The following is a 15,000-nucleotide window of genomic DNA, read 5'->3' on the forward strand; positions in this document are numbered from 1 at the left end:
TTACAGTGATGTACAGCACCACTGAGAATTCATTGAGAAAGTTGGGAAAAGTGAGTGTGTGATTTTCTGGGGATATTAGAGCCTATTCTGGATTAGATTGATTATCCCCATTTGGAAAAGTCTTGTTTGATTGTAAAAGTTCCCGTTCATTGTTGATGAAATTGGGTTGATCATCTTGATGACATCACAGATTATAGTCTCTGTAAATATTGATATAACGCTTTGGAAAACTAATTTGAATTCTTAAATTGAGCAGAATTCCCTTCTAATGTTGCAGTAATATTATACTCTCCGGTAAATATTTACTATCATCTGTGAGTGTTTCAAGTGTCGTAAAGCTGAAAATATTCCCTGCCAGATTCTGTTATATAACACACACTCAGCCTGTTCCTCTGATGTTGACCCTCTCTGAACACCCAATGGGAAATGAGGGAGTGTTTATGTTTGTTTGTGTGTGTGTTACTGATTGTGTATTTCTGTCCCCCTTTAGGACCTGTCATACATTCCCACAACCAATGAGAAGACGGTTACCTACAGGAGGGACCACCCAACTGACCGCCCCGTAGAGATGCACGTCCAGGTTCCCAAGATGCCCTTCAACGACCCCTGGCAGTGATAGGTCGAGGTCAAAGGTGAGGCTCAAGGTCAGGAGGAAGTCAGTAGCAATAGAGACCTATAGAAGGAGAGTTGGGCAAATCCCTTCTTCCTGCCTCTAACCTTCACATAGCTCGCAGCAGCTCTAGTAGCTCTACCTTGTGACTTTGTAAAGTGGTAAACTAAACGATGAGGGCGCCATGGAATCATGTCTAAATCGTATGAACTGAAATGCCATTGAGCAAACTCCCATAGACTGTGTGAGTATGGCCAGTATCCTGCAAATGGTAGAGGATGAGATGAGGAGAGGGAGAGAGTCACCTCCTCTTCTTCCTCTGTTGCAGCAGGGAGGCTACTTCTTTTACAGGGTACCACGTGGCCACTCCTCACTTTTTAGCCATGCATTACTGCTCTAAATTGTGTGTGTGCTTGTGTGTGTGTGTGTGTGTGTGTGTGTGTGTGTGTGTGCATGTACAGTATGTACTGTATGTATGTATGTATGTATGTATGTATGTATGTGTGTGTGTGTGTGGGGGGGGGGGGGGGGGTTAGGGTAGGTATATGCATATATATATGCAGGCTTCCTATTTAATTGCAAATTACACAAAAACACAATTTTTCTCTGCTTACACGCGGTTTCTCTGCTTATGTGACACTTGGCTAAACTGTAGAATCAATCCAGCTGTGATATTCTCCTGTCTCAGCCTGCCCCTTTGTGGTCAGTGTGAGGTATGGCATTGTTTCTCCAATAATACTGTCTATATTACTGACCTCAGCTGTACTGCCTTTGGATTTAATACATGAAGCACACCAATGATTTCAGTAGAAAGTGCGCAAAATTATACAGAATCTTATTTTTTTAATTTTTACCATGGTCAGATTAATGAATGATTAATGAAGTGCTTTTTTCTCCAAGTGCTTTTAATGTTTCTTCGTTGTATTTTGCATTGTGTTTTTCCATTTTGTATGTGAGGTTTATCGATCAACTGCCTTCCTCATCTATATTATGTTAGATTTGTTTTATCATGTAATGTGAGTTCTGTACTGTTTTCAACTGTCAATAATCAGGTTAGACTTGCACTAGAACAACTGTTTTGCATTGTACTACTGAAAACTGTGGAGTCCCATAAGGGAGCATGAGGCAAGTGGCATGGCTGCATCTGCTTTGCTATACTTTGGGCATTGGGAGTCATCTGCACATCTCACTACTATAATTGTGTGGCTGGCGGCGGTCCCGCTGCGCACAACTGCTCAACTGCGCATGCACAATAAAGCGCATGCCAGTTGAGCAGGCGAGGTCGCGCAGCGGCCGAGCTGCGTCTGCAAGGGCAAACCAACGAGGCACAGTAGAAATTAGTGCTGCCAGTTCAGCAGGTGAGTCAACGAGGGACTCTAGAAAGGAGCGCGCGAAGCGCACTCAATTTCTGAAAATCAAACTGACGAAACAAAACCAGAACACTGGACTGACAACGGACTGAAAATTCATATCTGAAATACTGACATTCTCTAACAATGCTGACAACCATATCATCACTAGAATGAACATCTGACCTCTAAGGCAGGGACAGAAATGTATCTGTGTACATCTAGCTACTGATCACTCTGGTCTCTGTCCAGAACCATTGAATCCAGTTGCACTGACTCAGATGGTTACACGCGATCAATAGACCGACTTCTGGGCAAAGGTACAATCACCCGGGTTTGGATAAAGGTACTGAAATCAGAGCTGGTATTTTGCTCCTTACGCCACTCATACAGAGCCCTGATGGTTCAATCCATCCTATGAGAAGATGTATTGCCCAACCTTGTCTCTCTTTTTGATGTTTATTTAACACTATGTTTACAGCAATAGCTGCTCTTAATGTTTTTAGTTGGGAACACTAATTATTATTTATTCGTTGTGATTTTTATTTCTTTTTATTCTGCATTTTTATTGTGCTATTTGATGGTACTTTATCATTCAGCCATCTGGCTACTTGAGCTACAGGTAGGAAGTACTGTGTTTATGAAGAACGCACTCCATCTCTAAGCATGAGAATGAATCAGCAATAAAGTAATCATCATCTCATCTAACCGGGCATTGACTTTGGAGTAACAACAGCACTTTTCTGTGTGTGATTTTGCTGTAAATGTATGTGACTAGTTGTGTAGCAGGAATGTTTTCACCAAAATAAATTGTGCCCGATTTTTTTATTCTTTCTTGTGGAGTCTTCTGCTTTTCTATTCTGAAATCCTATCAAATAAAATAAATGTCATTAAACAAATATATCCCACTGAGGCCATTTATAGGCTATTGAAATTGAAGCTGTGTTTGATTTGAAAACTATAACATAAACATATTTGTTTAGAATTCACTTGGATTTACGTAATTGGGTAATTTGTGTATTTCGAAATGTATTAAAATGTGGGGATTTTCCAAATGTAACGCTAGGTGGAGCTAAACGCAAACGCAACTCGGAAGAGAGTTGTGAGTGTGAGTGAAATATAGGCCTATCAGTCACTAGTTACAGCCAACTGCAGTTGTTATAACTGTGCAAAATACAATGTTTGCACGTAAACTAACCTGTTAATATAGACTATCATGCGTTATTTGCCAGGACATAGCTAATTAATTTGAACTAGGCTATATGAAGCAACCACCGTTCATGTTGAATTGGTTTGATTAATCTTACTGTATCTTGATTCAGAAAAAAGTAAATCATTAGACCATTTTACACATAATAATATAGGGAAAACTTAAAGAAAATTCTTCTGTAGGCCTATTTGATGATCCAATATTGTTGAGAATGTAGTTTAGCCTATAGGTCTAATTAGGCTATAATACTTTGCTTATTTATTTATTGTTGGTTTCGCTCATAAATACTTTTCGTTGAAATTCGACTCCTTATTCGTTTAGTCAAATTATAATAGACAAAGAATTCGTAAATAATGAATAATCAACGAGATTTGATTGAGACAGCAGTTATCCCAGACTCATTAAAACACGAAATGACCCAAATGTGTCCAGTTTTATTGATACCAAAGATAATTATGATACATGCAAAGATAAATTAAATCAATTAAGTTTTTTAACCAAACACATTTTATGGTGATTATGGCATAACCTTATAAGAATTAAAAGTGCGGCTTGACTTCAAGAAATATCCAAATAGGCTGGGTAGCCTAATAACAGATTTGACTAGTTTAATTCTTAACCAAAGTTGATGCTTGGTGGGATAAATTATGCCTGTAATGTCTTCAAATGCACATTTGATAAATTGGTGTAGCAATAGAAAGTAATAGAAGTAGCCCATTTTAATATAGGCCTATCAAAAAAACGTAAAAAATAAGATGAGGTAAGGACACCGTTTTCCTCCACAGCTGAAGTTCATGATAAAGTGCCATTTCAGTTTTTAGTGTCCAAGGAAACACTCCGCACAGGCTGCAGTGTAAACAAATAGCCTACCCATTGCTATACAATTCATGCTCAACCTGGAGAATTATTATTCCACTGCATTCTGTCCGTCGGTGTTATGGACAATATCCCGCACGTGCAGCAGACCGGGGGACTGGCTCGGGCTACCGGAGACGCTGTTGTCCGTGTCGCTGCTGCCTTTGAGCCCCGGTTCCCCGCCGTCCTCTGCGCCTTCTGCGCTGTGCGTCCTCGCGTGCTTGCTGAGGTGGTCGGAGCGCATGAACCGTTTGTGGCAGATGGGGCACTCGAAGCGCTTCTCCCCGGTGTGTGTGCGCAGATGCCGCTGGAGCTCGTCGGAACGCGTGAAGCGTTTCCCGCAGAAGAGCCAGTTGCAGACGAACGGCCTCTCCCCGGTGTGCCAGCGCAGGTGCGCCTTCAGGTGGGATGTCTTGCCGTAAACCTTCCCGCAACCCGGTATGTGACAGCTATGCAAGCCCCTCCGCCGCGGGCTTGTGCCCCCCGGGCCCAGTCTCTCCGCCTCATGGCAGTTCGGACAGTCGCACGTGGCTCTACCGGTGTAACGGCGCGAGGAGGGGCGGGAGGAAGCGGGCAGGGAGACGCCGGGGTTTCCTGTCAGCCCAGGCGCACCGGCCGTGCTGGACTCCGAATAGGAGCCCGGGGCGGGCGGCCTGAAGCCGTCCAGGAGGTGCTGCGTAGCGGGCAGGAGGTGCTGAGAGGGCCCGGGACTGAAGGCAGGGTGGCTGTGGGGCAGCGAGCTGTAGTCGGTGCTGTAGCCACTCAGAGGAGAGGGCAACCCGGCCGGGCTCTGCGTGTCCACCCAGCCGGTGCCCATGTCCCACCAAGCAGAAGACCCGCCAGGAACATTACCGACATCTCCCACGGGCTTGAACCAGGACTCGTAGGGGTGCGCGTGCATCCTCGGATAGATTCCGGCTAAGCTGTCTACCGACGAGGGGAATTTGGTGAGAAACACAGACCGCTGTGCGTGCGTGTGCTCAGGAACACTGTTGTCTGATGGCACGGCGGTCTGGTACACGGAAAAGTCATTTCCAAAAGGAGAACTGGCGGTGGTCAGAGAGAAGGCACTAGAGGTCTCTGCCAGTCCGGTCCCGTTACACCTGGAGGTCCCAGTGGGAACCCCGAGCGAGCTGAGGCAGCTGCCCAGGCTGTTGCTGCCCGGCGCGGCTCTCTTCCATGGGTGGAAGCCCTTAACCAGTCCGGGGGCTCCGTCGGAGAGAACGGGGGAGGACGAGGGGCTATAGTCACCGATTCTGCTGCAGGTGGCAGCCAGCATGGCCAGGGGAGTGCTGCCCAGCCGGGGCTCCTCCTAGGAAGAACACATGGCACATTACTCCAGTGCGTAATGGCTAAACACTGTGCGTAAAACCGAAAAAACTCAGTTTTTATTCATGCGTCATGCTGAAACTAAACTGTATTAGTCAAAAATATCTAAAAGACACATAATGCAAGTAATTTATGAAGGTGACATCAGTGGGTGGCCTATAGCATGGCGGGGATGCGTCAGAGCGCACCGTGGCACCAAATTGGTTAGTAGAGCGTCTCTCTGTCATTCCGACTGTGTTTTCAGCACTTTGGAGAAGAAGTGCAGCGGCCTATCCAAATGATTTAGATAGTAACTTGATAATTTGTTTACAATCTGGCTAACTAGCAGAAATGCTAAAAACAAAAAAAAACAAAAAATCTGTTGTGCTACAGCGAGCACGTTTCTGGTGTCAAATAGGCTCTGTTCATCCTTTACATTCCAAATAGACCGTCGACCTGCTTTACACTGTTCCAATGAAACTGCATTATAAACACCCTACAGGGACTTTTAAACCAGTCAGTGATAACAACAACAAAGGCAACAACTTACGAAAAACAATAGGAACAGCCTACTCAAACCTAACGTAAATATGACAGCAAAATCTTAAGTCGCTATAAAAGGTTTATTAAAGAAATATTATAACCATAATAAAGGTGTGCTCACTGTTGAGTAGCCTACCACAGACACATACGCCCTTGTAAGAATATTCTAGCAATATTGGAGGAATAGGCCTAATTATAATAACAATCATCATAACATAAAATAATAGGCTATTTTTTTTCCTCACCCGATAGGATAGCCGGATTTAATTCGGAAAAGGATATCGGCATATAGGAGGTTTCCGAGAGGAAGTAAACTTACCCCAAGCAGTGTAGCAGCCATGGTATGTGATGATGCCCTCCGCTGTCAGATGCGTGCGTCCAGTGAGCGGCGGTGCAGAGTGTGTGTGTTCTCTCGCTGACTGCTTTAGTAGTTGTAGCTTCACAGTGGCTTTGAAAAGCCGCTGAGAGCCCGAAGGCCAATCAGAGGCCATGCAGCTCAGAAGTCTCGTGCTCGGGTCGTCGTAATTCAAGGTGAGATCTCGCGAGCACGCTCAACAACATGAGCAACAAGTCGGTATTCAAATCCATGTGGCAGGAACAATCCTCAACCTTTTTCATAGGCCCTATAAAGAACCCATCATTTACTAGGCTACACATTAGGGCCATGGCCCCCATTTGATGGGAGAGTGTCTCTCGGACCCAATTGTCTGCGTAATTGTTGTTATTGTTTGTCCAGAATTCCATGCAGGATAGCAGTGGTACTCAACCTTGCCCTACTCAGGAGCCACACTGACAAAAAAGAAAGCTTTGCAAGAGCCACAATCCAAAAAAAGTCCCTTTCCTCCCATTATTGTATTCGATTTTTATTTATTTATGTATTTTAAGTAGGACTTAAAAGAGCCACAACTACCCATAAAGGAGCCGCATGTGCTCTATAGAGCCTCGGGTTGAGTATCACTGGCCTATAGGCTATATAGTTGATAGATAACAGCAAAACTGTGATCAAAATCGCCATTCTACATTCTCTAATTGTGTTATTTTGTTTAGCCAGAAATGGAGTAGCCTAAGTTTAACACTTCATACATTTTCTAAGGACCGCTGGAACCCCCCCAAGGACCTCTGGAGGTCCCCGCCCAGACCCCACGTTGCAGAACCACTGACATAATCCATCGCAAATGCCCATCTTTACCTTTAATCAATAATAAGCAAATTGTTCTAATTAAATTATGTATTTACACCATACAGTAACAACTTTGAATGTGACTCAGCCAATCAGAACTGAGGGTTGGAGGCCTGTTTTATTGGGCAGCCTAACACAGTCCTAGCAAAAAGGTATTTTTTTTTGTTTAAAAAGTTTTAAATTGTTTCAATAGGCTATAGGCTAATACAACTGAAACACTCTAATAGCCTGTCAGACAGAGTGGCCTTACGCAGGCTGATGTTTTTATTGATGTTGTGAAGCCGTGCTGAGGGAGAGGCGGAGGCAGATGAATGAGAGGCCAGCCCCCGTCCGGCCCGTCCTGTCCCGCGGGGCGTATCCGCTCAGCCCCAGGGGAGGGAGGGGGAGGGCACCACAACTGCCTCCGCAATTTCTTCTCATTCAACACCCAACCAGTGTTGGCTTTTAAAAGAATACCTACTGTTTTTTTCCTCTCCATCTCACAAATCATTTATTATAATATTGGGTCGACATCAACATCATAAGGGACCTTCAACAACAAATGCAGCCTATATAGATTGAATGTGTAGCTAGGCAGGCCCGGTTCTGAGGGTGCAAATCCTGCATTGCACCCGCAGTTTAATATTTTGCACCCTCAGTTGAGATTTGAATAATAGGCGTCTGCTGCCAGTGCCCATATTATCTTTCAGCGGGTTTATTTTTAAAGCTAGAGTGAAGATACTGGTAGCATATGAAACTAGAAGACCCAAGGCATCCATTGGTACCAACTATGTCATTCTATCTTGCCAGGAAGTGGGTGAAATAACGCTCTACACTTTGATAAGGGTAAAACTGGCATGGGCATCAAATGGGTCCGTTGACCTCTCACCTCAAGATATCTGAATGAGAATGGGTTCATGGGTACTACCCACGAGTCTCCCCGTTACAGACATTCCCACTTTATGCTAATCCCATGCAGTTTTTTGTTCCTAAACAATCTTGAAATTGCATAAATTGGGTATGACTGGAAAGCTGAGACTCTTGTGGATTCAATGAACCCAATTGTATTCATGTGTGTTAGTCCCAATAAAGTCCACACACTAAATTCAGATGCACCCTAAGTCATTTTGTTATGGAACCAGGCCTGAGCTTAGGCCTAGTCAGGTCCAGTGGTTCTCTAGCCTAACTTTTTCATGTCAAGAGGGTCCCCTAAACTGACACAAATGAGACCACAGACCCAGTTGATAATATTTTGTCCCAGGGTCCCCCATCTGACAGGATTTTTGCTTTCGATGCTTTAGGCAGCATGACACACATGACCGACAATAATAGTCACTCTGTCATTGTGATACTTATGGATGGTATTAAAGTGAAAATAAAGGATCCCCCTGTTTGGTGGGACCCCCCGGAACCCCCTCAAGGACCCCTAAGGGTCGCCCAACCCCACTTTGAGAACCGCTGAGTTAACCAATATGATGATGCACACCCTGGAAATAACTCCTCTGCCTCTTAATATGTGAGCATCCCCAGCGCAGAGGGAGCATTTCATTTGAATTTAAAATTTAATAAAACAGCAGGATTTAACCATTTCATTTGTTTGATATTAACTGCTTCCCTGCCCTCTCTCCATCTCTCCTGCTCCCTGCCAGCCGGACATGGAGAGAAAAGTTAATCAAATTCCTCATCCACTCACCCCCTCCTCCCTGCACGCGGTGATTGATCAGGCACAAGATTAATTTCGGTGATGCCACGCGAGGACAAGCGGTTCAGTCGGCGTCAGTGAGTTTACATTTCACATATAGCACACTTAAGAATATTTTTCGCCATATGTTCCAATAAAAAATGGGTAAGAGCCAGGCTATAATGTGTGTAGGCTACAAGTGTCCAGCATCCATTTGAAATAGCGTAGGTACTCTGAGTGCATAAAATGTATTTTGGTCTTGCAGATATTACAGATAGGCAGCATTGCATAAAATGTAGTTTTATTCTACTACTACCCAAGTTCAAAATATAATTTACAATGAAACCTGCATTTTTGGGTCTATTTTGCATATTTTCTCTAAACAGATGCATAGGCTATGGGGGCAGCTTGGTTCATTTGATGTTAAAACCTTTCAAATGAGGGTTCGTTGGGACAAAATCTTATCTAATGGGGTTCGGTGTACCTTCTAATGTGGATTTATTTGGGTGTCACGCTGACATAAGAGAGTTTGGGAGGCACGTACACTATAAAACACTGTACACCTCACCATACTGACAAAATCACAGGGTCCCCTGCTGGCCCCTGCACCCCCCCCACAGCCTGGGGCGTCCCGGGCAGGTGGAGTTTACAGTGTAGGCCATGTTCTGTTTAACCTGTCCTCACGAGCCTGCCCAACAGATGTCCCTCCTTTAGAAGCATTCTTTTCCCACACTGCCAGTGTGTGTGTGCGTGTGTGTGCGTGCGTGCATGTGTGTGTGTGTGTGTGTGTGTGTGTGTGTGTGTGTGTGTGTGTGTCTGTGTGTGTGTTGTGTGTGTCTTTTAAAGGCCCCCAATGAAACCCTGTCTGAGCCCCAACCTGTTCCTTTAGTGGCTATAATGACCGCATTATCACGCGCCATCGAACGTCAACAAAACAAGATGGTCGTGTGCTTTCCAATCACTTTCTTGGCACCGAGAAAGGCAAGCGGAGAGAAAGGAGCGAAACAAAGAGCTGACACTCCAGCGGGGAGAGGGATGGCTGAGGTATTTTATTTCTCCCCGGTGTTTTCCTCATTGCTTTCTTTGTTGGCGGAGTGTAGTCACAGTGATCCAGAGGGCACGGCCGCCATCTTGGTCAGCTGCCCTGCTGAGACAATTAGCCGGCAGAATCACAGAGTCAAAAGACGAGCGCCGCTAAACATGACACGAAAATATATTCATTACCACAGCCAGGCAATTTAAACATTTTCTTAAAAAAATTAAAATAAAGTGCTCCGGATTCTCTAGCTATATGTCCCACCACGGCACAGTTTGTGATGATGGGTTGCTTCTGAAAATGTCAGGATTGTTGAAGTTGGGACTTGTGAGTTGCAGGTGTGAGGATTCATGGCTAAAGCTAAAATTCCATAATAATGGAATGTTTACTTCTTGTCATTATTTTTGATGCTTCAGTAGAAAATGATTTTCCTGCTGTGCTGTAGGCCGACATCTGATGGGTAAAAGCCCTCATCTCTCTCCAGCTGACAGCAGTTTACCTAGCGCAGTGGTTCTCAAAGTGGGGTCCGGGGAGCCCCAGGGGTCCTTGAAGGGGTTCCAAGGAGTCCCCAGCAAAAAGGGGAATCATTTATTTTCACTTCAATTGCAACCGTAATAAATTGTTTTCACTTTTACTTTGGTGTATGACTCCCCTCATATGTTACAACCCGGCTCAAGGAAGTAACAAATGAGGGGAGTCATAGCTTACACTAAAGTAAAAGTTAAAAGAATAATTTATTGACTAAAACTAAGGGAAAATAACTATAGACAAGACAAACTACATTAAACAAAACAAAAGGTGCATCGGTGAGGAGGGAGAGGGACTGAATGGATGGAAGGTCTTCTTAAGCCCAATGAGTGCACCGGACCCAGGTGCACCCAATCAGCCTAACGACCCCAACACCAGACTCCTGCAAGACAGGGCCAGGAGAGTATGGGAGGATCATCCCACTTTGAGATGTTTTATGACAGAAAGTGTATGAAACCCATGACCAAAATAGTCATAATCTGTCAATGTGTCACTTAAGGTTGGTATTGTAGTGAAAACAAATTATTACCCTTTATGCTGGGGACCCCTTCAATGACTCCTGGGGGTGCCTGGACCCCATTTTGGGAACCACTGGTGTAGACTGTATGTAACTTATACATTTACAGTCTTCAAATGAAAGAAAAGTAGAAATCGATGTTTTTCTGAAAGTATTTGGTTAGATTGGCTGTTTGGCCACAGGTTCAGAGGACTGTTTTGTTTCACCTTTGACTGACTGACTGACTGACCTGAATTTGCCTTTGGACGCCCTCAGCAGTGGGTGAAAAGTCAATGGGCAGAATGCATCTTCATGGCTAAAACAAATTGAACTTGTTTTACGAGAGCGAGAGGAGTCATCCAGGTGAGCCTGTATGCCAGGATCTGCCTGGAGCTGTCCCTCCTCTGACTTCCTGTAATTACTGTGAGGAGAGGAGGGGAGAGGAGAGGAGAGCAGGAGAGGAGAGGAGGGGAGAGCAGGAGAGGAGAGGAGAGGAGGAGAGTGAGAGGAGACAGGAGAGTGAGAGGAGTGAGAGAGGAGGAGAGGAGAGTGAGACGAGAGGAGAGGAGAGGGCATGTCCGCTGTCTGTCAGTGCCCGGCTGATGGACGACTGTTGCAGCAGAGTCGGGGAAACGTGTTCAGTTTGCTGTTCACGGTGCAAAACTCCAGCCATTTACAAGATCTCTGCTCATCCACATTTACTATCACTGATCGACCAGCGCCAAACCTCTCCCTGTCTCTCTCTCTCTCTACTGTAACTCTGTCTCACACGCCCACGCGCGCGTGTGCACGCACACACATACACACTTGCTCTTTCTCAATCTATCTCTCTCCATCTCTCCCACACACTCCTTCAAGCAACGTATCTCTCATTCTCTCTCTCTTCTCTCTCCCTCTCTCCCCCTCACACACACACTTGCTCTTTATCAATCTATCTCTCTCTGTCTCTCCCACACAAGCAATGTAGCCTATCTCTCATTCTCTCTCTCTCTTCTCTCTCTCCCCCTCACACACACACACACACACACACACACACACACACACCACACACACACACACACACACACACACACACACACACACACACACACACACACACACACACACACACACACACACACAAAGGGGTCACAAAGGGCAGCTCTCATCAGTCTCTATCCAGCAGAAAGAGGGGATCCTGGGCGATGTAATTACACTGTTGAAGCCCTTCATTCACATTCATGTATACAGCACATCTACATACAGACACACTCATTCAGGAAATGAGAGGGGAGAGGAGAGGTGAAGAGGGGGAGGGATTCATGGGGGAGAGAGAGAGAGAGTTACCAACTACAGGGCTGAAGGTGAATTGAAATTATGGTTTATGAGTAGTCTCTCTCTCTCTCTCTCTCTCTCTCTCTCACTCACACACACACACACACACACACGCACATTGCACGCGCGCGCGTGCGTGCGCGCGCACACACACACACACACACACACACACACACACACACACACACACACACACACACACACACACACACAGGTTAGGGTTGATGGATGCCCGGGCTTCTTTAAGACATACATCACAGAGGTCATTTAACCTGCCAACACATCTGCTGTCTCGCTCCTCTCAAAGAGAGGAAGAGGTGGAGAGAGGAGAGAGATTTATAGAGGGGAGAGAGAGAGAGAGAATTATGCAGGGGGAGAGAGAACCAGACTGTGATTAGTATCTCAAATCCAAGAAATACTCTCTCTCTTCCTTGCGCGCACACACACACACACACACACACACACACACACACACACACACACACACACACACACACACACACAAGCTTGTGTCGTAAACTGCTTGTTTTAACAAGCGTCTTCGCTGAAGCTGCTGCGTTATGAGTTTCTCTGCTCCTCCATCAACTTTCGTCTTGTCTCTGTTAACTGCTGTCAATAAAGTTGGTGATTTAGGCCCCAGAGCCTTTCTGTGTGCCGGATATTAATGAGATGCGTCTGAGGGAGGAGTCCTCATTGATTTCCTCAAATGCTGTTGACATTTGTGAGGTGGCTTTATCTGAGATCTTCCAGTGTGTGTGTGTGTGTGTGTGTGTGTGTGTGTGTGTGTGTGTGTGTGTGTGTGTGTGTGTGTGTGTGTGTGTGTGTGTGTGTGTGTGTGTGTGTTTGATTGCAGATCAATTGCTTTTATCCACTCCTGCTGTTCTGTGTTGATTTACCATAGCTGCTACTGTCTGTTTGACAGTGTCTAATATAGTCTTCTAGTAAAAACAGTGGTTCGCTAAATGAGGTCGGGGGACCTACCAAGGGCCTTTGGGGAGGTTCCACATGCAGCGTCTGCACCAAGATGAGGAACATGTAGTCAGTAATAAAGTTATCTATTAAATCACATCTAACAACAAAAATCCCGATGGTGCGCGTGATATAATCTTATTTGATATTTTTGATATTATTTCAAAGTATGTGTCCTATAGCCTAGCATCCTTGTGTTATTCCTCACCTTCACTATGAAGTCCATTCTCTCACCTGCTGCAAGTGAATTCTTTCCTGGTGGGTGGTGACTTTCTTTGGTCAATTTTTTCTCTCAAATTTTTCTCCCAATTAGGAGTGGGGAGAGTTGCAGACATGCTTCCTCCGATACATGTGCAGTCACCAGCCTCTTCTTTTCACCTAACAGCGAGAAGTTTCACTGGCAGGACGTAGCGCTGAGCATCACGCCACTGCCCCCAGTTCCCCTCACCCCGAATAGGCGCCCTGACCAACCAGAGGAGGCACTAGTAGTACAGCGACCAACACTAATCTGGCTTCCCACCCACAGACACGGCCAATTGTTCCTGTATGGACGCCCGACCAAGCCGGAGGTAACACGGGGGCTCGAACCTGCGACCCTCGTGTTGGTAGGCAGGCAGGGAATCTACCGCTGCACAACCCGGACACCCGAGCGTAGACAGGTTGTGGTTTACAGAAGATCATGGCATCTTCTCATCACACACATTCATTCCCAACCTCCTCCTTTCTCTCCTTTGTCTCTAATCTTTTACCACCAATTAGGCATCATGGCTATAATTTGCGCTCAGCTGACGCTTTACATCAGCATCGTTGCCATGGCAACAGACCTGCAGGAAAGTGATACAACCAGGAAAGTTGAACATTCCAAATTTAGATTTGGGGGGAAAAGTGGCACCTACTCTAAAAAAAATATTTAATAGCAAAAAGTTGAAACAACAGTAATGGCACTTATGAGGGAGTATAACTAAAAAAAATCAAATGCAAAACTTCTGCAAAGCTTTGGAGAAAAAAATGGACTGACGTTGCACCTCCGCAGATCAGTGGAAGAACCTTTATTCTGTAGGTATTACATAAGTGGCACTAATGGTTCTCAAAGAGGGGGGGGGGGGGGGGGGTCCTTGACAGGATCAGGGGATCCCCAGCAAAAAGGGAGATCATTTATTTTCACTATAATTCCACAATAAGTAACAACATAACAGAATGTTGGTCATGGGTTCCATACACTAGAAGAAAATCTACAAGCTAAATATCTAATCAGATGGGGGACACTGGGACAAAATCTTATCAAATGGGGGTCCGTGGTCTGATTTGTGTCAGTTTAGTGTCAGTTTGAGAACCACTTATGTAGGCTAGTGGTTACCATGATGAATAAGAGCGGATGTATATGAAGTCTGTTATTATGACCTTCTTCCCACAGCTGGTTTCTGACAGACACATTCACACACATGTAACACACACACACACACACACACACACACACACACACACACACACACTACACACAAACACCCTCATCACCATGTCTGAATTATACACGCACCGATAGTGCTGCTGTTTCCCATGACAGGGAGGGAGGATTGCAAGCAGGAGGGGAGGAGGAGGGGAGGAGGAGGAGAGGAGGAGGAGGGAAGGAGGAGGAGGGGAGGAGGAGGAGAGGAGGAGGAGGGAAGGAGGAGGAGGGGACGAGGAGGGAAGGAGGAGGAGGGGAGGAGGAGGAGAGGAGGAGGAGGAGAGGAGGAGGAGGAGGAGGAGAGGAGGAGGAGAGGAGGACGAGGAGGGAAGGAGGAGGAGGGGAGGAGGAGGGGAGGAGGAGGAGAGGAGGAGGAGGAGAGGAGGAGGAGGAGGAGGAGAGGAGGAGGAGGAGGGACTTGAGGGAGGAAGAACAGGGGTGTGAATCTTTCAGTATGTCACAATTCGATTTTGATTCCTGGGGTCACGATTCAAC

At 45.6% G+C, this 15,000-nt stretch overlaps 1 protein-coding gene and 1 pseudogene across 2 annotated transcripts in view; one reads left to right on the forward strand and one right to left on the reverse strand.

The window, feature by feature from the left end:
* The window catches only part of itgb8 (integrin, beta 8), a gene marked incomplete at both ends in the record, with an annotated part of 25,355 nt that extends 24,739 nt beyond the window's left edge, over positions 1–616 (forward strand). Inside the window, one exon of the mRNA XM_083645626.1 lies at positions 491–616. Within this exon, the coding sequence (XP_083501752.1) occupies positions 491–616 (126 nt within the window). The remainder of the gene's footprint in view (positions 1–490) is intronic.
* A 3,460-nt stretch (positions 617–4,076) lies between these two features.
* On the reverse strand, positions 4,077–6,215 carry LOC310784981 (transcription factor Sp8 pseudogene; annotated as a pseudogene). The gene is made up of 2 exons: positions 6,195–6,215; positions 4,077–5,336 (listed from the first exon to the last, which is right to left on the reverse strand). The product of its transcript is annotated as a transcription factor Sp8 pseudogene (transcript).
* Positions 6,216–15,000: the final 8,785 nt, after the last annotated feature.

This window comes from Poromitra crassiceps, assembly GCF_964638095.1.
Source record: "Poromitra crassiceps genome assembly, chromosome: 11".
Taxonomy (NCBI): domain Eukaryota; kingdom Metazoa; phylum Chordata; class Actinopteri; order Beryciformes; family Melamphaidae; genus Poromitra; species Poromitra crassiceps.